Source organism: Ochlerotatus camptorhynchus, unplaced genomic scaffold, assembly GCF_037179485.1.
Source record: "Ochlerotatus camptorhynchus isolate MF236.1 unplaced genomic scaffold, CSIRO-AGI_Acam_v1.1 ptg000209l, whole genome shotgun sequence".
NCBI lineage: Eukaryota > Metazoa > Arthropoda > Insecta > Diptera > Culicidae > Ochlerotatus > Ochlerotatus camptorhynchus.
The window spans coordinates 4,283,600-4,306,987 of NW_027040699.1; the positions used below are offsets into that span (position 1 = coordinate 4,283,600).

The 23,388-nt window shown below is 39.5% G+C and overlaps 3 protein-coding genes across 3 annotated transcripts; all 3 read right to left on the bottom strand.

Moving 5' to 3' along the window:
* Positions 1-1,022: 1,022 nt before the first annotated feature.
* LOC135703191 (uncharacterized) lies at positions 1,023-17,261 on the bottom strand. The gene is made up of 3 exons (XM_065224315.1): positions 17,161-17,261; positions 1,728-1,936; positions 1,023-1,670 (listed from the first exon to the last, which is right to left on the bottom strand). Exons 2-3 carry the CDS (start codon positions 1,921-1,923, stop codon positions 1,366-1,368), a joined length of 501 nt encoding a protein of 166 aa, XP_065080387.1. The 5' UTR covers positions 1,924-1,936; positions 17,161-17,261; the 3' UTR covers positions 1,023-1,365.
* Positions 2,116-16,406, bottom strand: LOC135703190 (LIRP). The gene is made up of 2 exons (XM_065224314.1): positions 16,021-16,406; positions 2,116-2,441 (listed from the first exon to the last, which is right to left on the bottom strand). The coding sequence occupies exons 1-2, from the start codon at positions 16,247-16,249 to the stop codon at positions 2,146-2,148; spliced, it is 525 nt and encodes a 174-aa protein (XP_065080386.1). The 5' UTR covers positions 16,250-16,406; the 3' UTR covers positions 2,116-2,145.
* Positions 17,262-21,979: 4,718 nt separating the features above from the next.
* LOC135703102 (uncharacterized) lies at positions 21,980-22,516 on the bottom strand. The gene is made up of 2 exons (XM_065224205.1): positions 22,333-22,516; positions 21,980-22,269 (listed from the first exon to the last, which is right to left on the bottom strand). The coding sequence occupies exons 1-2, from the start codon at positions 22,514-22,516 to the stop codon at positions 21,980-21,982; spliced, it is 474 nt and encodes a 157-aa protein (XP_065080277.1).
* Positions 22,517-23,388: the final 872 nt, after the last annotated feature.

Below are 23,388 nucleotides of genomic sequence, written 5' to 3' on the forward strand. Positions count from 1 at the left end.
TAATGTAGTCAATGATCTTTTGTATTCGTTGTTTCTGTGTTTCTCAATTATAGCCTGGATGGGTTTTCTTTCGTATCCGTTTAGTTTAGCTGTCTCAAATATATAATCTGTGGCAAAGTCTCTATGGATCTTGTGGTGAAAAGCAGGCGCTATAAAGAATGGTTGGAAGTGTTTGGTATAACTTGGTCGGTTTTCTGTAGATTTCAAACGTCAGTGAAGTGGATTATCTAATAATTAGAACATCCAAGAACGGTAACACTCAATCCCTCTTTGTTCACAAGTGAACTTGGTATCCCTATGTCCACTGTTAATGGCCCCCAAGGATAATTCGCAACGATTCTCGCTTAACAATGCTGAAGAAATCGTCTACATATCTCCACCATCGTTTTGGAAGCAATCCCATTTCCTTAAAATCACTCTCTAGCTTAACCATGAACAGTTCTCACAAGAAAGGAGATAGAGGGTTACCCATCGAAGGGAGTACCTTCGTTTGTTTATAATAGTCACCTCTGAATGTTAAGTAATTCTCTTCCATACACAGTCTAGTCAGTTTTATGTATGTCCGTACTATAGTTTTCTATATTGCGTCACTGTGTTGTCGAAGTAACCAGTAATAGATTTATGGCTTATGTGAATTGAACACTGGGAAACAATGCTAGTATGTCAAAAGAAACCATAATTTCGTCGTCTTCAATATTACCTAAGTCTTGTAGATCTACGTTCATCTTCTGCTTCATGGGTTTTACGTCGCAGCTGGAACTTTGCACTCGACTCCAACTCAAATCTTCATGAAGTCTACATAGCCTTTTTATGATGTGTTCCATTACTCTCATCAACAGTGATGGAAAAGTTCGCGAAAACTCACTATGACTGGCGAACTTTTCCCTTGGTGAACTTCGTGAAATATCGCGAACTTTTCCAACACTGCTCATCAACAATAGTTCTGATAGCCAATAGAATGTCACATTCTCAAAACAACAAAACATTGCCGGATTTTTTTTTCGTTGTAAATATTTATTTACCTTTGCTAAACACAATAACAGCAATATAAATCATTTGTGTATTCTTAAATTGGATTTCGTTTTCAAAAGTCTCATTCCTACTGGTGTAAAACTGTTTGGAACGTTCATCGTTTCAATAAAAATCTGACAAATCGTCTAACATGTTCAACCGGTTCCTCACAGCAATTATCACATGGCTAAACATTACCTGTACGAGATCTGTTCCCTCCTAAAGAAAACTTGACCCTTCTATGCCTGTCTCTCACTTTACGAATACATAACAACTACATATATATGAATCGCCGAACCTCCTGGATGCAGGTAGGTGACAGATAGGCACTCGAACCATCCTTCATTCGGCGATTTACGCAATGGTTTTGCAGTATTTCATCAGCGTGCTCATTCCACAGGGCCGCAAGCAGCACTCATCTACAATACCACGGGGACTTTTACGGAAACGTGGCGGAATCAAATCGTTACGGCCGGCGTTCGAACGGAATGCATAACCCTGCGGGTACATCAACGTCATCCAGAGGGGAACTTTTTGCTGTTGCTGCTGCTGTTGATCCATATGCGGAATCACAAGATCCGTCGACATGACAGATTCCGGATCCTGGCCCATCATAGCTAACCATTCTTCAGTAGTGTAGTCTTTATCGAAGTCGATCACTGCGAAATGTGACATCATTAATTGAGCGGCCGTTTTTGATTTACCAAAACACTTACTAGATTTTTTAGCATTCGAATGAAGATCTGGGAACTCCTCGCACAGAACCGAAAGAGTCATCACGAGCTGTCTCCCACAGAATCGACTTTGATCGGCCTGTACCACTGTTCCGATCATCAATACCATAAGACCCCAGCGCATAAATACCAATCCTCTGCCCAGATGGCTCGATACTCGCAGACTTGTAGAACTCATGCTGATTCGTTGACTGAAATTCAAACAGGAAAAAATATCATGTTTTAAAGATTTATAACTCACACGATACCCCGATGATCAAAACCAAAATCATATATCATCAAAACACCCGTTCCGAATCATCAGTTCGTAGAACGCTCGCTTTATTAGAGTTTTACATAGGGCTAGAAAAATAACTCTCGTACAGGGACTGCTAGTTCAACCATGTTGCTAAGTTCCGTTTTAGTCGGCGCAGTATTGCTTCAGTGTATTCAATGTGCAACTTTTCCGACAGCACTCGTCAACGATCTGGCGACGAACCCGACGATGCGGATCGATCGCATTCAGCTGTTGTTGTTCTTGTTGTTGCAGGTGCTGTTGCTCTTGATAGAATCGCGGATAGAATGGACGATATTGTACGGGTCGGTCGTCGAACATTTCCGGTGCCAGCTGTTCCAGCTCGTCTAGATCCTGTTTGATTTCTTCGATCAGCTGCTCCCGGTAGGAACCCTCGAAGGATTGGTCGCTGATGGTGAAGGCTGTGGGGAGAATAGAGGGGTGGTTAACCTTTGTGTGAAAGCCGTTTGTACAGTCGAATTTAAGGTGGTAGTGGCCGTGTCGCTCAAGGTATTTGGTGTGGGAAGGGAAGCAGAGAAATACATTGGGACATTGGGTCAAAATTGAAAAATGATGACTAGAATATGTTCCTTGAACTTTTGGAGTAACATTAACCAGTCGTTTTATTTAAATAGTGCTGTAAAGTTAAGTGTCATAAATAGTAGAACGTTTTTTTTTAAATCCCCACAGGCAAACAAAAGTTTGAATACATTTTTATTAATCTTTTAATTTTGTCAAACCTCTTAACGGAATCCCTTTATGAAGAGCTTTGAGTGGGTTGATTTACTTCCTTTTAATTACGTTATAATGGCGTACGCGTATTTCGTCTACTAAATACTTGCAGACTTCATCAGATCCAGGTAGTGTTGAGTACTTGGCATTGATGAAGTCTGCAAGTAGTATACGAAATACGCGTATCTATCAAAAGGTAAGCAATTATAACGGAATTAAAAGGAAATAAATCCACGCACTCAAATCTCTTCACACACTTTTATGTTGATAGACGAGGATTACAAGCAATCTTTAGCCATACAAACGAAGTTCATTGTGATCATATGCAAGTGTACTCCTAATAGCTACGTTACATTTACATATTGGTCACCCCCATAAGAATTTACATTGGTCTATTTTTTATTTAATTTTAGAAAAATGAGATATCAGGTGATTTAAGACTGGTTTGACGATTTGGCTCTAAGGGTGGGATTGAACTCTGGCCCGTTCGAGTTCTGGGTTTACTTTAGTCGGGGTGGATTTAATAGACAGACATTTCATTCATCATAGATCGGGTTTCTCCTTTACTTCTGTTCACCTGCAAGGAATCAACAGTTTAAAGGGACTTCAAGCCAGAACTTTATGGATGCATTGAATTATCTTGAGCACCCAGTTGATCACACTACTGGTTTGATGACTTCCAGTTTCTCTTCCACCTCCGGACCCGCTACCGTTCTACTGATAATGAAGGTGAGTTGTTTGCCGTGATCCATCAGAGAATGTAAACACAATCACAAAATTCATAACTTTCAGGGTTGCCAAACTCATGGAATATTTACGTCTTGATAGGCACACTTTGATTGATCTTGATAGGACATTTTGGTACGGCTTTCGACACAGCTTAATCACTCGGCACGAATTAAGGTGAGCAGAGTAATTAATAAAACGCATGTTTTAGCGCTAAGGAAGATCTCAGTAGCCCGTGCTTGAAAGATGACATGTTTATTTTATGCTGAGTGCTTTTCTTCCACAAATTTGGTAATTTTTGCGTTTAATGTTGTGCAGTAATTGGATTGCAAGCGGTCATAAAGCAATCTTTAAGTGATAGGTCGTACTTATGCTATGCCTATTTCAATGATTCACTAAATTCAGCATGTAAGAAAGATTGCAGAGTACAGCGGTACATGAACCGACTTCAAAGTGAAGAAGAGTACAACAAGTTTTGGTGAGATCGTTTCAACTTATAATTAATAGTTATATTTATTCCGATACAACCAACATATGCTGATACTAAATACGTGCCAGAATCTAAGGTGTAATTTTCTGAATTTTATTTCTGGAAGTGTGAATGCATTATAGGTATCCTTTTAGTATGTGGCTGTATTCATGCGGGATTTATTGTTTATGAAGGCGACCTCATAATGTACGTGTATAAGCTGGCATTCTTTAAATGGGTCAATGAATTTATTTATCTCCAGGGCTAAAAACGTGTCTGTTGATACTTATATCAACAAATAGATGCTGAAAAGTTTCTTCCATAAAAGCACTGCCAGCCAGTGGGAGTTGTATTGTATGCACGCACATAGACTGGAATATGATCAGGGCGCTGCGTGGTGTAATCTATGTATTTTTTTTTTGCTACGACTAATCGACTAGTATGACAAGCTATTTTCAGTAATTTTTGGAAAGCAGATACTGAGAAAACACAAATGATGAGCAGGACACGTGTGTATGAGAAAATTTGCTAATCTAAGCCACAGTAAACTAACATTCGGTTAAACAGATTGGTGTAGGAAAAGAAATGATCAACTTTAAAAAAAGGAAAACTAATGTGATTGCCTATTTTGTTCACAGTGCCGAAAATCATGAAAACAGAAAGACACGAAAGAACTGCTCATTTTAAACGGAAGGATAAATTCTCAAAAAATTTACTGGCATTTCAAAATTGACAAACCTGAACCTTCAAAAGCTCAGTAGTTTTATATAATTTATTCAAATTCCGATGAAATATCAGTGTATCTCAACATTGAACAGTACAGCTGACCTTAAATTTCATAAGAACATCTGTACGAGCACTATTTAAAAGATAGATAATTCTGAATTTTTTTGGTTTAGTATTGGGCTTATTTGAACGAGTGTATAAAAAATTGGAGCAATTTAGAATAGTGTCTTTTCTCAATATACGACATTTTCTTGAAACACAATGAACCAACCTTTTTGAAATATTTGAGCGAGTGAGCATTACGTAATTTTAAAGGGGAGTTTTGTCAGGCGTTACTTAATTCTACGCAAGAGTGGAGGGAGTCCAAAATCCTGATTTTTTTGAATTGCGTAATTTATGTATCACATCTTACAAAAAAAAAGTTTCAAATCAAGTGTTTCAATCAAATTTATCAAACTTCATTGCGGCTTTGTCAATAAAGTCCAAAACAGTAACGAAAAATCACTAAATAGTTGTTCAAGCACCTGCTAAGATTTTTTAAATCTTATTAAATCAAAGTGTTTCTAAAAATTGTCCATTCAGGTGTACACTCAATTTTGCGATAAACTTACATTTGATGTGATAGAAAAACGAGCAGAAATTAAAAGCAGATAAATAAATTCAAATTTTATTCATGGTGCCCAAAATAACGAAATCAGAAAAGACTCCACAGAACTGGTAAGGTTAGGTTATCTTTACTAGCGAGACTTTCAGCCTCCAAAAAACTGCTCATGATTGAAAGAAGGAAACAATCTTAAAAATCATTTTAATTGCTTACCAATCTGAAAGACCTAAATCTTCCAAATTTCAGGGCATATAGCGAGTCTTTTTTTTTTAAAAATCTGAAAAACTTGACTATGTCTTAAAATTCCAATTTTTTTTTTCTTTGGATTTGTCTTTTCATACAGGCTAAGACCATGACTGGTCTATTTCGCCAAAATTCCAATTTACTAAATAATTACTAATTACTCTAATTTGCAATTCACTTCGATGCATTTTCGAAAAATTCAAACCTAGTATTTTTTTTTCGCCGCAATATTTCAGATTGAAAAAAGCTCGCTCATTTTTTGATAAATCTGGAATTACATTTTTGTACACCTCAATTCAGCATAAACCTTTCAAAAAGATGTAGTTCTTTTTGGAAATAAAGTCTGCTTTCGCCTATTTCGAGCATTACTTCCCTTACCAATCAGGCTAAGGCTTTGTTGTCCTCTGCTGTCCGAAGAAGCCGTCTCCACTCTACTCGATCCATGGCCTCTTCGTCTGCGAAGGGTCCGCAGTTCGCCTTCTACTTGGTCGATCCACCTTGCCCGCTGCGCGCCTCTTCTTCTTGTTCCTGTTGGGTCACTTTCTAGAACCACTTTCACTGAGTCGTCGTGCGGCATTCGTACGACGTGCCCAGCCCACCGTAGTCGCCCAATTTTTGCAATGTGGACGAAGGATGGTTCTCCCAGCAGCTGGTGCAATTCGTGGTTCATTCGCCTCCTCCACGTTCCGTCATCCATCTGAACTCCACCGTAGATGGTACGCAACACCTTCCGTTCGAAAACACCAAAGGTGCGTTGGTCCTCCATGGGCATAGGTCAGGTCTCGTGGCCGTAGAGAACCACCGGTCTAATCAGCGCCTTGTAGACAGTCAACTTCGTGCGGCGGTGAATTTTATTCGACCGGAGCGTCTTCCGGAGTCCAAAGTAGGCACGATTCCCTGCCATAATGCGTCTTTGAATTTCTCTGCTGGTATCATTTTCGGCGGTCACCAGTGAGCCCAAATACACGAACTCATCTACCACCTCGATTTCGTCACCGTCAATCTGAACTCGGGGTGGGAGGCTAACATTGTCTTCCCTAGAACCTCTTCTTTTCATGTATGTTGTCTTTGATGCGTTGATTGCAAGTCCAATCCGCCTAGCTTCAGCCTTCAGTCTGATGTACGTTTCCGCCATCGTCTCAAAGTTCCGTGCCATGATTTCAATGTCATCGGCGAAGCCAAGAAGCTGGATGGACTTCCTGAAGATCGTGCCACTCGTGTCTATCCCAGCTCTTCTGATCACACCTTCTAACGCGATGTTGAATAGCAGACACGAAAGTCCATCACTTTGCCGTAGCCCCCTTCGAGATTCAAAGGGACTCGAGAGTGTCCCCGATACTCGAATAACGCACATCACTCTATCCATCGTCGCCTTGACCAATCGCGTCAGTTTATCCGGAAATCCGAACTCGTGAATAATCTGCCAATCTGAAATCGATTGTGTCGTATGCGGATTTGAAATCGATGAACAAATGATGTGTAGGCACGTTGTATTCGCGGCATTTGTGCAGAACCTGCCGAATCGCGAAAATTTGGTCCGTTGTAGCGCGGGCACCCATGAATCCCGCCTGGTATTGCCCCACGAACTCTCTTGCGAATGATGACAGGCGGCGGCATAGAATTTGGGAGAGTACCTTGTAGGCGGCGTTCAGCAGTGTGATTGCAGCAATCCAACTTATCGCCCTTTTTGTAGATTGGGCATACGACACCTTCCCTTCACTCCTCTGGTAATATCTCCTCCTCCCAAATCTTGGCAATTACCCAGTGTAGCGCTCTAGCCAGTGCTATTTCGAGCATGTCCAACTCAAATCAGAAACACCATCAGATCGGAAGAAATCTTCGCCGTGGGTTGTTGTTATTATTGTTTGTTTACATGAAACATGCTCAAAATTAGCGATATCAGTGTTTGTTACACAAGAAAAATAAAAAAAAAAGTGAAAGGTTATGTAAACAATGACATTGCACGAAAAGAAAGAAACACGCAAATCTTAATCAGTCATTTTCACTGGTGAAGCGATAAGCCGTTAACGTTCAAACCTGCGTGAGAATCGTAGAGCGAGAATTCATTTCTGAAAATTAATCAAGAGAAATCCAGTTTTATGCGCAAATTCAAAAAAGCTGAATTTTACTTAAACTGATAACCTACATTGCTTCTTCTTCTTTGGATTTTATTGCGTCCCTATTGGAATTTAATGTCGGGGTTCATCTTAGTGTGCTTTGATCACTTCCATAGTTGTTAATTGAGAGCTTTGTAAGCCTGTACCATTTTGTCATTAGTATAATAATTATAGGGTAGAGCGCTATTTCGTCGTAATCGCCCATTTTCGTTCTATCGATCAGAAAAGATCAATAATATCAATGATTTCACCGTGCACAATTCAATAATAGGTTTGTTTCGATGCGTTAGTTCGTTGGCTACAACAAATCCTATTAGAGCGCATCGTAAAGGGTTATACGGTCAAAATTTGGTCAATATCAACTTGACGTATTTCTTTTAATTTTGCATTTTATAAACCTGAACACCCCTCATTTTGAAGGTGTGTGTGTGTAGAATGTTGCTCCTATTTTGATTTTGGAATTCACTCTTCAGTTGTCAAAATGCCGTCCAAGCAAGAAGAGCAGCGTATCAAAATTTTGCTCGCGCATCGCGAAAATCCGAGCTACTCGCACGCAAAGTTGGCAAAATCGCTAAAAGTTGCCAAATCAACCGTTACAAATGTAATTAAAGTGTTTGGGGAACGTTTGTCGACAGCCAGGAAGTCTGGATCGGGGGGAAATCGAAAACTGGAAGCCGCTGAGACGACAAAGAGAGTTGCCGGTAGTTTCAAGCGAAACCCTAACCTCTCTCTCCGAGATGCCGCAAATAAGCTGGGTGTATCGTCTACAACCGTGCATCGAGCCAAAAAACGAGCCGGACTATCGACTTACAAGAAGGTAGTGACTCCAAATCGCGATGATAAACAAAATACGACGGCCAAAGCGCGATCCCGGAGGCTGTACACGACGATGCTGACGAAGTTTGACTGCGTGGTAATGGACGACGAAACCTACGTCAAAGCCGACTACAAGCAGCTTCCGGGACAGGAGTTTTATACGGCAAAAGGAAGGGGAAAGGTAGCAGATGTTTTCAAGCACATGAAACTGTCAAAGTTCGCAAAGAAATATCTGGTTTGGCAAGCCATCTGTACCTGTGGCTTGAAAAGCAGCATTTTCATAGCTTCCGGGACTGTCAACCAAGAAATTTACGTGAAAGAGTGTTTGAATAAACGTCTGCTGCCTTTCCTGAAGAAACACGGTTGTTCCGTACTGTTTTGGCCGGATTTGGCATCTTGCCATTACGGTAAAAAGGCCATGGAGTGGTACACCGCCAACAACGTGCAGGTGGTTCCCAAGGACAAGAACCCTCCCAACACGCCAGAGCTCCGCCCAATTGAGAAATACTGGGCTATTGTCAAGCGGAACCTAAAGAAGACCAAAAAAAAACTGCTAAGGGCGAGCAGCAGTTCAAGGCAAACTGTCTTTCTGCGGCGAAGAAGGTGGACAAGGTGGCTGTACAAAATCTGATGGCAGGGGTCAAGCGTAAGGCCCGGCAATTCGGATTTGGAAAAGCGGAAGCCTAACTGAATATTTTTCCTGAATTTTATACTAATTGAACTTGAAAAAGAAATTTAATTTGATTTTTTAAATAAACGATTTCACCGATTTACACGCGTTATCCCTTGACCAAATTTTGACCGTATCACCCTTTATGTATATTTACGCTCATTGTTCTCTAAACAAAAGAAGCGCTCCTAGCGGGTCCCCCTTTTCAACGTTTGTCCGTAGGACGAAGAAAATCTAATGGCATTTCAATGCGTTTGGACGGAATTGAAACTCCTAGGACGAATTTATAATCAAGAAGCAGTAGGTTTTTTGATCTAATTTCCGTCCTACTGAGCACAACCCTCGCTTTACCTCTCTTTTCTGAACGAATTTAAACAAAAATGGAATATTTCTGTCAAAGATGACTTCTAAATTCATTCACCTTTCCATACGTACCGTTGGATTTGATAAAGAGTCACAAATTGTTGAGATATTGTTCAAAATCTAATACCCCGGACAGACTATGGCTTATATCATGTAATATAGGCTGCCTTGCAATGAGCACTCATACATCTAGTTTTCACTGGAAATCCTATGTATGAGTGCTCATTGCAAAACAGCCTATATTACATGATGTAAGCCATAGTCAGTCCGGGGTATAACACTGCTTCTTGATTCTAAATTCGTTCTACGAGTTTCAATTCCGTCCTAACGCATTGAAACGCCATTAGATTTTCTTCGTCCTACGGATAAATGTAGAAAAAGAGGATTCGCAAGGAGCGCTTCTTTTGTTTTGAGAACAATGAGCGTAAATATTCATATAATGCACTCTAACTGGATTTATGTTGTAGCTAATGAACTTACGCATCAGAACAAACCTATTATTGATTTGTGCATGGTGAAATCATTGATATTATTGATCTTTTCTGATCGATAGAACGGAAATGGGCGATTACGACGAAGTAGTGCCCCACCCTATTAGATTTTAAACAATATACATATGGAGAGGAGAATAAATTTAGAAGTTATCTTTGACATAAATATTCATTTTTTTTGTTAAAACCCGCTCACAAAAGAGAGTTAAAACGTGGGCTGTGCTTAGTAGGACGGAAATTAGATCGAAAACCCTACACCCAACCGGTGGATGTAAGATTCGCTTACAATTATGTGGGATTCATCATCAGAGGATGTAAGTGGAGACCGCATGAACCGAGGATGCGATATACCTAGCTGCGGTCCGATGTAAGAAAATTGGAGACCGAAAAATGTAGAGTGTATTAGTGAGTGAAATTAATTATGTCGAAAAAAATAGAAAAAAAGTTTGCCGACTGGACTCGAACCTCGGACGTTGAGACACTATCAGACCTGTGCTTTTTCCACTGCTCTTTCCATGCTCTTGAATGTGGATAGCCTAAAAGCAAACATGAAGCGCTCATTTTCTCGCATGCTCGACTTCGTATGCTTTTTTCTGCAGGAGAGATTCGAGATAAGTGTGTGCGTCGTTCTACAATGTTCTACAATGTGCGTCGTTCTACAAGCTTACTGGTATAGTCGAAAGCGTAGATGCAACACGAAATAAAAATGCTCGACTTCGTATGCTTTTTCTGCAGGAGAGATTCGAGACAAGTGTGTGCGTCATTCTACAATGTTCTACAATGTGCGTCGTTCTACAAGCTTACTGGTATAGTCGAAAGCGTAGATAGAACACGAAATGAAAAAGACAAAAAACCATTACGGAACTAACATTCATTGTAATAGAGGCATTCGAGGCAAGTGTGTGCGTCGTTCTACAATGTTCTACAACGTGCGTCGTTCTACAATCTTACTGGTATAGTCGAAATATCCACGCTAACACGAAATAAAAAAAGACAAAAAACCATTACATCGCTTGCATGGTCAATTCCTAACATTCGTTGCGATGTTCATGAACAGAGGATGATAGGAAACGGAACTAACATTTATTGTAATAGATTTTTGGTTTGCGTGTACTAATACAAAAATGGTACAGACTTACAATGCTCTCAATTTATAATTCTAGATTGAGCTATAATCAGGGCGTAACAGCTTTTGTAAACAATGTCTTCTCTCGATTATTTCTAGAAAGTCAAGCCGCTGGTTGTATTGGTTTGCGTGGGCGTGTATTGAATTTCTAGAAATCATCGAGTGAAGTCATGGTTTACAAAAACTGTTTTACCCTAATTCCAGCTCTATCTAGAATTACTCAAAATTGTACACCTATAAATAAGGACATTCTGGAAGCGCCAGGAATCAACTCCCAGTCCGGTATAGGAATTTTTCGAGTTGATAAAGTTCTCGCATTTCCTGGGCGTATGATTGTACTTGCCACACATTTAATGTGTGATAAGTTCAATCATACTCCATGTCCGGGAAGTCGATGAATTGTCTAGACCACATTGGGAATCGAACCCAGCCACCTTTATAGCTGCGCCTTTACCGACTGAGCTAAGGGAGACCCCTAAATTGCTGCCTCACCCAAAACTTCTGAAACTGCCAATGATGTTTTAAACGCTTCGAAGTCACCTTTAGTTCCGGAAGATTATAGAGTTTATAGAAGTTTCGAGGTTCATGATGCTCTGGATCCTCCTGCCGGTGGTTGGCTCAGTGGGTTTTTATGTGCCCATCCGCGCTGCGGTCTGGTTGTGCAGTCGCTGTGGTTTTGGCATATGGTGTAACTATAGCAGTTACCCAGCCGGATTGCAGTATGTATTAATATTAATATCTGATTAGCACTCGTAGGTAAAAGTGGGAGTTGTAAGGGAATTTGAAAGAAAACGAGTGAAGGACACAAGTATCCGGCGGTCGGATCACAAATCGACCCAACCTAATGTGGGAAGTAATACTTGTATGGCCAATTTATGTAGTGCATGTTGACATATTTCCAATATTCTAACCAAAATTGTTGTTGTTGTTTTAAGGCTGGAGAGATTTTTTTTTTATTATAGTCACTTTAACGCTCTTGGGTCATTCGTGACTTGTCCGGGGTGAGAATGGAACTCGTGACTTTGGCGTGAAAGGTATGGATGCTAACCACTACGCCGGGGTCGCCCCCGGCTGGAGAGATGTAGGACGCGGAGAATTAGAAAAACCTTTACGAATTTTAATTAAATCACCCTGAATGTGATCATATTTCGAAAACTCTTAACTATTAGCTTTCCAAAACCGTTTAAAAAACAAAAAATCAAATGATAAGTTTGTTTTTGTCGTTTAACACCGAATTATATCAGAATTAACGTTAGCCTTGTAATTGTGCAATTTGAGTCCAATATTAGATACATAAATTATTGAAACTATCGGGTTTTAGAATTTTCATAACCGGTATTTCGGTATTGCAAACCGGTTAAACAACGGAGTGCCGGTGAAAGAAATTGAAAGTCAAATTAAGGCTTCTTTTCAACTCGAAAATCGACGTTACTTCCATTGAACGGAAGTGAGCAAAGCAAGACGAGAAAATCCGTTTCGTTCTTACGGTGAAAGGGGACGTCATTAATTTTCAAAAAATCAAAAGCAGTTTTCTCGTTCAAAATCATAATTACGTTCATGAAAATGTATTAATTGCATTTTACTTTCCGACTGGTACACAGTGAACACATTTTCATTGACAGAATTCCGGGTTTAAACGAAAAGCTGCTTTTGAATTTCCATAAATTAACGAAGTCCCCTTTCCTCTTAGCGTGCTTCTTATTCATTTTCGTTTGGCGTTGCTAGACTAGACAGGCGTTATGGAAATGACGTGTTAGACACGTTACCTGAAAGAAGAATAAACTCGAGCTCATTTCAGAGCTTCGAAAATGTAGAGCCCTGGGTGTCTAAGAAAGTATAAGCACACACGGGAAAAAAAGAGTTCCCATATTCGTGAACCACAGCCGTGAACCATAGTTCACGGTGTATATTTGAGAAAATTTTGTTCTGGATAGTTGGCCGTGATTTTTAGTTCACGGTCCGTTCCCGTTTTCGGGAACGGATTTTTTTCCGAGCACTTTCAACTCACCGCCATTTCCACCCTGATGAAGTTTATCAGTTGTTCATCGATGTGTGTTGTTGTTTACTTATTGCTCAACAAGTTTGTGTGCGCAAAGTGCATTTTTTTTATAAAATCATCAAAATGCGAGGCATTTCCCCGGAAAAACGCAAACAGATCGTGCACAAATGGTGCAATATTCCCAACCTATCAGTAAGGAAGTTGGCGAAAATGGAGGAAGTAAGTATGGGAGCAGTCCAAACCGCCATTCGGAAGTTCGCTGAAGAAGTTCCCTTCGAGGACACAACGAAATCTGGCCGTAAACCGGGACTGGTGGTCCGAAAAGTGAACCAGAATATCACCATGTTTTCGTCAATAAGAAAAGTGCCTATGTTCGAAATTTGACAAACTGAGAACATCGAAGAGTAACGTCCAAGGTGCCAAGGCAAGAAACGGGTTGAAACGTTCAAGAAGCCGAAATGGAGTCAAAAACAAGCCGCATCCGTCAAACTGAGGACTCGGAAGCTATATGATAGCCTGCTGTGTGAAAAATTGGCGTGTGTTATCATGGACGTTGAAACATACGTCAATTTGACTGCAAAACGCTTCCGGGAGACCAATACCTACTATACAGTCCATAAGGGTAAGGAAGTTGAAGATGCCGATTAGTCTATTTTTACCGAAAAAATTAGTAAGAAAGTCATGGATTGGGAAGCGATATGTGAGTGCGGCAAGTTATCAAAGCCATGTCTGACGAAGGAGACGATGGACATTGAAATGTACGTTCAGGAGTGTTTGAATCGGCGTCTGCGGCCCATGATCCGTCAACATGATGGCCCAGTACTATTTTGGTTCGGTTTGGTGTTAATGCACTTCTCGAAAGACACGGTAACTTGGTACAAAGCAAATAATGTGCAATAGGTACGTGCCAAAAGAGACGAATCCTCCGAATTGTCCGGAGGCCCAGTCGATCGAAACCTTTTGAGTCTTTTCAAAGGGATATCTACGGATTCACTTTGAGGTAGCAAATTCAATCGAAGAATTTGAAAAAGACTGGACAAAGGTGGCCGAAATTATCGCCAAGGAATCTGTGCTGAAGCTCATGGGCAGCGTAAGATCAAAATTACGCTCCTTGACATAAAATTAAAGGAACTGCGGATTATTTGCATCAAATTGAAAGAAAATACTGTAGAGAACATATATATGAAATGAAAATATGAGTTCATTAACATAACGTTTTTTTACTCCAAAAAATAAACTGTGTTGAGACCAGTGCGTAAAACAGTCAGGTTCAATGAGTCATTTTCATATGAATATGAACTGCCATTTGTCTCATTATTCAATGCGTCGTGAGAATCTGAATGATTTAGAAGTAAACGAGTCACTGACAGCCTAGCACCAACAATCAATACGAAACTAACGATTTTAAATTGGCTCACTACTTGACTAGCCTATTGGTCCCAAGCAAACGATTAACGTACCCCATTCTAGTCGAAATTCTAGTACTACGCAATGTTTGTTTTGATTCGCTATGAAAGCTTGACAGATAAAATGAGGGGTTATTGGTTTTTTCCTATGTTTCGAGGGGTGAATCGATTAGCTTGGGACCGAAGAGAGTACCAGAGCTGAGCCAAAAAGTTGAGTACGTTATTTCGGGAGCTTCTAGTCTTAGAGTTACCTCTATGCTAGCACTCAATCAGTCGCTCAGTCAGCATGTTTATTCTTCCGTGATGGTACCCAATACTTGTTTTGAATGAATGAGCGTATATTTTCTATGGAAAAATTCCTCAATTGCATGCTGTGTGAGCGAAGGCAAGTGGTGTAAGTCGTCTGTTCGTGAGTGACTGAATGTTTTTGTTGGCTTTTTCATTGCCTCGGCCTTTACCGTTTTTTTACAAACGGTCTGGACAGAGCAATGAATTACACAGTGCAGTGCTTTCACACTCAGCCTAAGCAGTCAATAATTTTACGCTCTGGCTGAGACACCCCATATAACTCAATATCGCCTTTAAAAATACAGTGCTTCCGCGATTTTGTCATCCCTTCACCGCATTTCATGAGTTCTCCGTGCTTCTATTAATTTCTACATAATGTTGACCTTTAAGGCAGACTTTGGAGCAATAAAACCAGTAAAAAAAAGCTTAAAGTTAAGAGTTTAAGTTTATAATAGAAGCTGGAAAGCTCTGTATCGAATTGTTGAGAATTTACTGCAGTAATCCAATTTATATTACTAGGGAGGGTCTTGTATAAGATAGGAGCGGATTCGAAACAAACTGCCTTGGCAACCTATGCCTAGGTGACTTCTAGCGAGGGTCTAGTAGGGTCTAGTGATTTCTAGCAACACTGCCAATGCAATCAAGATAGGTGCTGCTCGATTGGCTCTGGTTTTCCCAGTACTTTTGGCTCAAAACCAGCCAGTCCGCTTCTTAAAAAATCAAGTGCATTTTTCTTGAATCACTTCTAGAGGTAACTTCAACTCTTTATCATTCGAGATGTAGAAACTGATCACATACCGAAATGTAGCTATTTCTATTGACCATTGACTGAAGGTCTAGACGATAGGTACATAACTGGGCAATCCAATTATGCCATTGTTGATTCAATTAGATGAATTATCGCATTGCAGCACATCAATGTGTAAAAGATAGTCAATCAATGACCTACTTCCTTCGTTGAATCGAATTTTCGTTTCGATTGCGTACAGAAACAAAATACGTTGCTGCACTTCACATTCGGGCATTTTATTGCCAGAGCAAAGTAGTGACTGAAAGAGTTTAATTCCATCGACCTCGGTTGAGATCGAACCAACCTGGTGACTGGTGCCTACCTAGTTCACATCACCCACATCACCCGTCCTCCTTTCTCGCAGTCGCCATTATGGAGGCGCTTGGTCCTTTACTGAGCACTACACATCCCACTCAACGAAGGACGCACACTCACCTGATTTCTTTCTCCATGGCGATGGGTAGCTGTTGCAAACCAGTGCCAGTGTGTCGGTCAATACTTTACCGCAGTAGCGTCTTCTGTCCCGTGTTGCCCGGTGGAACGTTTCCGTAGAATTGCGCTCAGCACGACTGTTGCTAGCCTCGGTGCGGCTCATTACCAGGATCAACAATCCACACCATAGTATAAAGATTACACTGAACGTGCTCCGACGGTGGGATGCCATATCGCTAATCGCTCAATCCGGAGTATCTGAAAGTATAGAAAAGATTGAAACTTTGTGGCACCAACGGCATCCAAACCTTTTCGTTCGTTCGATTCTCGGCTCGGGTTTCGGATTGACTATAATTGTTCCTGGGGTATGGGTATTGTGTTCAAGTGAACCGAAGTATTGAAGTATTTTTATTGGAAACGATCAAGCAGTAACCATTCTTAAAGCCTTGCATATTTAGGAGGTCCAAGTTCATGAGGTTTTGCAGTAGGTGCGAAGTTCATCAAAGCTACATGGTTTAAGGCAGCATTCATCGACAATCCCTTTGTAGAAAGCTCTTCTAGTCCTCAACATCACTGGAAAATCCGAATGTCCTGCCAGAAAAGGATGCCACCTTGAATCGAAGGCGCTGCCCAACGCTTCCATATCTGCAATGCCATCATGTCAATATTTTCTGGAGTATTACAGCATACTACAAAACTGTTACCGGTGGGATCATTTCGTTTGGATACTGCTGGGCTGGTTTGATCGGGTCCATAGATCCCGTTTGGACATACTTGGAATATTACTAACACCAAATTATCTCCGCAGGCTTGAACTTTCCCATGAACGGTATCGATATTCTGAATCAGTAAACCACCAAGACTCAACAGAAACAAAGCGAAGGATTTCCCCATCTCTGCAACCTAAAACGAATGTCTGCTATGAGCCAATTCACCAACACCAGACATGTGTAGAACACTGCTTTCAGAAATCATTTCACCAAACAAACGTTCTACTTACAAACATTTTGATTCACTTCTAGCTTACACGCCAATTAGAGAGCACTTATTGATTTTTTGATACACTTTTTTTTCCGATTTATTTGCATGCAACAATACCAATTTGAAAAATGATTTCCAACCATTGCACTTGTCCGAAATTACCTCTTTGCTTCCGAATATCCGTTCCAAGACGACACTCCACTGACACACAGATTCACAAATCCAAACAAACGGTAGGCAAGGATTTCCTCTGTTTGCTCTGGTTCAACTTCCAGTGGATAACTGTGCCACAAACGGTATTATCCCTTCACTTTTATACGAATTTTACAGGCCCGGTCGGAGTGTGAATTATCATCTCATCATCACCGTGATGGTGCAGTTGTGGGTGCCGGGAAAATTCAATGTCCACACGCATGATTAGAGCCGCGTAAGTAAAAGACCATCCAACAGGTGGGTTTGGAAGGGGAGGTGTCTTAAGAATTTTTCCACCTATTTGCATGCGGAAGTTGCTGGGATGGGCGAGCTGCGGAAGGGGGTTCAACGGTAAATATGACTGCGTGATGTGGTGCCGGTGAATATTCATGAGCATAAGTGCGTGCGCGCAAACGTCGGGTGGAATTAGTGGTGAATTTGGAGCAGTGAATGATTTCAATAACATAGGAGTTGCCATGAAACTGCCGTGGGTTGATTGGAAACAGTTTGGTCGGTGTTTGCTTACCAGCAGCCGGAGAAGTTTATGGCCAGGATTAGTAGGTAACGGATAATTTTCAATCAAAAGCTGAGTAAAATATTTTATATTCTCTCCAACCTGGCTAAATATGTTACAAACAGCCGAGAAATTACCGACAATTTGTTACCATGCTGTTAGCTCGGAATGTTTGCTCTATAAAAGACTTTTTGATCAGAAGAAAAGCAGCTTGCGTTTCAATAAATAGCAGCCAAGTTTCAGGAGTGTGAATCAATTCGATTTTTTGTATTTGAATATTGCGGGGTTGTCAACAAACTACTTAGCATTACGTCAGATTGTTAAGGAAAAACGTCCTCTTTTTGAATTATTATCTGAAACTTATATTGTAGAAACTGAAGCTTTTAATCAGTATAGTATTCCGGGATATATTGTTGCTGCTTGTTTATCACATTCTAGACACACTGGCGGTGTTGCTATCTATGTCAAAGAATCAGTTCAATTCAACCTTCGTACCAACGAAGTTATTGATGGCAACTGGTTCTTGGGCATTACAGTTGTACGTGGCATGAAGATAGATAATTATGGTGTTTTGTATCATTCTCCCAGTTCTAGTGACCAACGTTTTGTTGAAGTTTTAGAGAGCTGGCTCGAGACTTTCCTTGGTTCTAGTAAATTAAATATATTGGCTGGTGATTTTAATATTAATTGGCGTGATAACCATAATTCGAATCATTTGAAGCGTTTAACTGAGTTTTTTTTTTAATTTAAAGCAAACGGTAAATGAGTATACGCGTATTTCCAGGCACAGTAGAACTTTAATTGACCACGTTTATTCCAATTTTGATTCCATTTGTTCAGTTACGGATACTGATTTGAAAATAATCGATCATGAGACCTTAGTGATTAATGTCTTAGACCATGTTAGCGATAACGAAAATTTTGTAAAATTGAAGTGCTGGAGCAAGCTGTTTCGAACCTTGTTGGATGGATGGATTTTCCATTTGCGGCCGGTAGCTTAGATGAATCTACAGCTGTTCTTAATAACGCTTTGAAAACGTGTACCAATCAACTAGTTGTGCAAAAGTTTGTTTCTTTGAAGAACTCGAACAGCTGGTACAATTTGGATCTTTTGCGTCTTAAACGGAAAAGGGACAAATGGTACAAAAAGTTTTGTAGATCAAATAATGACAATCATTGGACTAGGTACACAATCGCGCGTAATAAGTATTCACAATCGATAAAGAAAACTCGTTGTGAATATGTACAAAGGAAGATTGATCAGCATCAAAACAACAGCAAAGAGTTATGGAAAATTTTGAAACCTTTATTAAAACTTATTAATTGCAAACCGCAGTCCATAACTTTTAATGGCACATTAGAACAGTCAGGACAAGTAATTGCAGCTAAGTTTAATGATTATTTTGTATTTCATTGATTAATCAATCCATTGAATTGGTCGATGAACCTGACGAAATAAAACAGCCAGTTAATAGTAGGTGTGGATTTGAAGTTTTTCACCCAATTACATTAGATGAACTGAGTTATTTGTTTTTCATTAGGAAAATCGGCTGGAGTAGATAATGTTAATACTAGAGTTATTCACGATTGCTTTCATGTCATTGGCCACATCTTGCTGGACCTTATTAATGAATCATTACAAACTGGACATGTGCCACAAATTTGGAAGGAATCCTTAGTGGTTCCTATTCAAAAAGTTGCTGGAACGAATAAAACCGAAGAGTTTCGTCCCATACATACATTAGCATACATTAGAGAAACTTTTAGAACTTGTTGTTAAAGGCCAGCTGTTGGAGTATTTAAATAGTAATAGTTTTTTGATACCAGAACAATCGAGATATCGGGAAGGTCATTCTTGTGAAACTGCGTTGAAATTGGTGTTAGCAAAGTGGAAAGACAACTTGGAGCGTAAAGATCCGATTGTTGCTGTTTTTTTAATCTGAAACGCGCTTTTGAAACAATTTCTAGGCCCATATTGTTTCGATCAATCAAGCGCTTTGGAATTACGAGTACTGCATAGTAATATAAGTATAATTTAAGTTTGCTTGGGATATTTAATAAACAAAAGCAGATAGCAAATAATGACTATATTTCTCGAAATAGAAATTAATAATTAAACAATTTTAATGTAAATATCATGGATTGTTTCGACAGGAAGACAACCAGAGCTTCGACCAAAGATGCAACAGTGTTGGTAAAACAACTTGAGGAGGAAAAGAAGATAAACTCTGCCTTGCGATCGAAATTGAAGATTTTATATTTTACCTGGTCCAGATTTTTTTCATTGTTCTCAATACAAAAGAAGCGCTCCTTGCGAATGCACTTTATCTGCCTTCATTCAGGGGACGACGAAAATTGAATGGCATTTCAATGCGTTAGGACGGAATTGAAACTCGTAGCAAGAATTTGGAATCAAGAAACAGTGTTAGATTTTTTCCTTGATTTGTATTCCGTTGATCTTGTTTTCCGTACTGAGTACCAATGCTACACAGAAAAAAAAATCTGAATTTTATCTATCGCATAAAATCTCCCTTCATTTGGCATAAACAGCGAAATCGTTTACAAACTTGCATATAAAATTGCAAATTTATGCGATATTGCGCTTAAATTTACACGAAATATCGCGTAAATTTATACCAACTCTAGCGTTAATTTTATGTGCACGGCGAATGAGAACGACCCAAATTTGAGTTTAGTTCACTTATAATCGCCAAAAAAGCAGGAACTCAGCGATCAGTAAAAGTTGGTTTCTTGTGGAAAACCTAAAAAATCAGCCGGAAAATGAGGAAACTTCGAAAATTTTATTAAGTCTCGGAGTAGTACCAATAGACTGAGTGAATCCAGTCTTTACTTTTCTCGAATTTTCCATGGAAAATCCTGGAAAAACCTGGGAAAACATGACGCAATATACTCATCGCTGAGTTCCTGCACTTTATGTGATTTATGAGTTGACGGTTGAGTAGGACGGAAATCAGATTAAAAAAACATATTAATTATATAATGAGAGAGAGAAGGATTAGTATTTTCCATTTAATTCCACTACTTTATTTGCTTATCCTTGATGTCAAGGATAAGCAAATAAAGTAGTGGAATTAAATGGAAAATACTAATCCTTCTCTCTCTCATTATACAGGTATTCCACTAAGACGCCCACATTCATCAGGATTCATATTAATTAGTTTATTTTTTCTATGGTTTTTATTTGGGAGACTCAATGGCTCTATGAGCTAAACGGAGCCGAGGGGGTAATATTTTTTGATTTGTACATTTTGGCGGTCTGAGTTTTTCATTTTTCTTCACTTGTTTTATTTTTTTTTTCTTTTTATCAGCCCAATGCTTCTGCCATTTCTGGGACCAGGTCAGTAAGGGTTCAGGCTCTTCGGTTTCGTTTTCGGTTTCCAGGGTCGTCACGTCTATTTTCACCATTTCTTCATGCAGCACATCTATCCCTTCCTCTGTTTCCTGGCTGTTGATGTAAAACGATGCAAAACTGGAACAAACTGGAATTAACATAATGTCCACCCAAATTTTTGCAAACCAAAAGCCAAATGAAGGACCTTATTGAGCAAAGACATCTTCAATCTCTCCTTTCCATGGTAGCACAGGTGATCCACAACTTTTCGGTTCGGAACTTATTTATGATTTTCCGTATGTTCATTATTATTGTTCATATGTATTCTTGAGGATTGAACTGAGTAGCTATTGAAAAATGATTAGCATGAAATTGGTTTTAATCAAACACTTTTTTTATGGATTCAAACCTTTTTGGCTATATGGGACATCTTTTGTTCTAGCACTTTTTTCAAAAATAAATTGTCGCATCTCACAACAACCAAAACCTTCTTGGAAGTAAAGGGTTAACACGTCTAAAACTATAGGGAAAATGGCTATAATATTGTTTGTTGTAGTGTAACTGTTTGTTCAATGCCCAGTTTCTTGCCCCAGGGCTCATTTTCTCCAGAGTACTGTGGGACATTAAACAATATAAATATGAAGAACTGAATGTATTTCCTAGGTTTATGAATTTGTGTCTGAGAACTTTGTATATTGAATCATCATCATTTATGATCCCAAATCCTAAGGTTACATATTTTATTCTTATCATATAAACTAAATATTTGATGTATTTAGCTCGCCGCTTCACGCATCAAACGGTTGCAAATATAGGCTCGTGTATGACTCAATTATACTCCAATCGGATCATATTGAAAACAGAAAGATATATTTTACAACTATTTGATTCATAATAGTGAAAGAACTGCTTCTTATCAATAATCAGTTGGTGGAGGGTTTAGCGCAGTAGTATTTAATCAGATGCTCTAGGGTACAATGATTATGGCAACATTCTTCTACGATACCACGTTTTCCCTGTCGAAAACCGTCCGGAATGAACTCGTTGATTTCGTCTTCAATCATCACATTGTTGGTAGCATCCTTCGAATATAAGGCTTTTATCCAGTTTGGTATGTTTATGTATTTCCTCGCGTAGGACAAGTCTTCCAGTTGTTCCACCGCATTAGACCAATCTTTGACATCAAGTGCACTGTATCCATTCATGTGGGAATCTTGCAAGACGAAGCAATTAAAACAACTTATAAAATGAAATAGACATGAACCATTTTGCTTACCTTTGGCCCGTTTGTTCACCGGAGATGGAGTGGGATATAGCTCGCAAACTAAAGATAGCGTTTGGGCTAGTTTTGGGCCACATATCTTTCCTTCGATTGGGTGGATACTACTAGTGAACACAAAAATGGCAGCCACTGCCAAAAACAACCTACAGACGAGAGTTTTCGATGAATAATAAACCATTTTGCAGCAAACGACAGCAGTTTATGTCCATGCTGGAAATCTCGGAGCTTTTATATATATGCAATTTAATGCAATCGGCACCAATGTGTTACCATGTTCTTTCGGTGATGTAGAAAATGAGTGATGACAGCTTGATGGTGGAGCTTCTGCATGCGTCATCGGATTGGTATAGCAACCCTTCGAAACCCACTCCCACTTCCATTTCATTATTGTGCTTGTAAATCTATTTTTGAGCGGTAGTATAACAGCCACATTTGATAAAAGAGGTTTGGAATATAGCAGTTCCAGAATTCAATATATTGTCATAATAAATACATTATCAAAGGTCAGAAGATTAAAACTTAAAACTATGTCAATGTGTAATTAAAACTATGTCCAATGGCGCGAAGAATAGTGCTGCGGTGGGCGATCATATATGCAAGCTCGCTTGGTATTCAGCTTCAGCAGAAAAAAAAGGAGCAAAATTCATCGTTGTATTAGGTTTTGGACAGGAACTCACATCATCGTCAGTCACATTTGTCATCTGTCCAGTAATCTACGTTGAAATGCTGCAGCGGATGACGTTGATGTCGAAGAACTGCATTGAACCCATAACAAACGTAAATTTTACCTGAAAATTCAGGTGACTTCTTAAAAACAAGAATCTTATAAAATTTACATGCTACACGTAAAATTCAACGACATCTTAATGAAATTTGCTGGATTCACTGGTCGAGTCCATGTGTCATGCTGGTGAAGGTTATGTGAAATTCACGTAAATTTTCCGTGATCTCATGGTGTGAAAATGTTCTGTGCGTAACCTCTTAAGTTCAAGATGGTGACAGAAGAAAGTATTGGCATTTTCCATTGTTGGCAGATTTGAGATTGCTAGA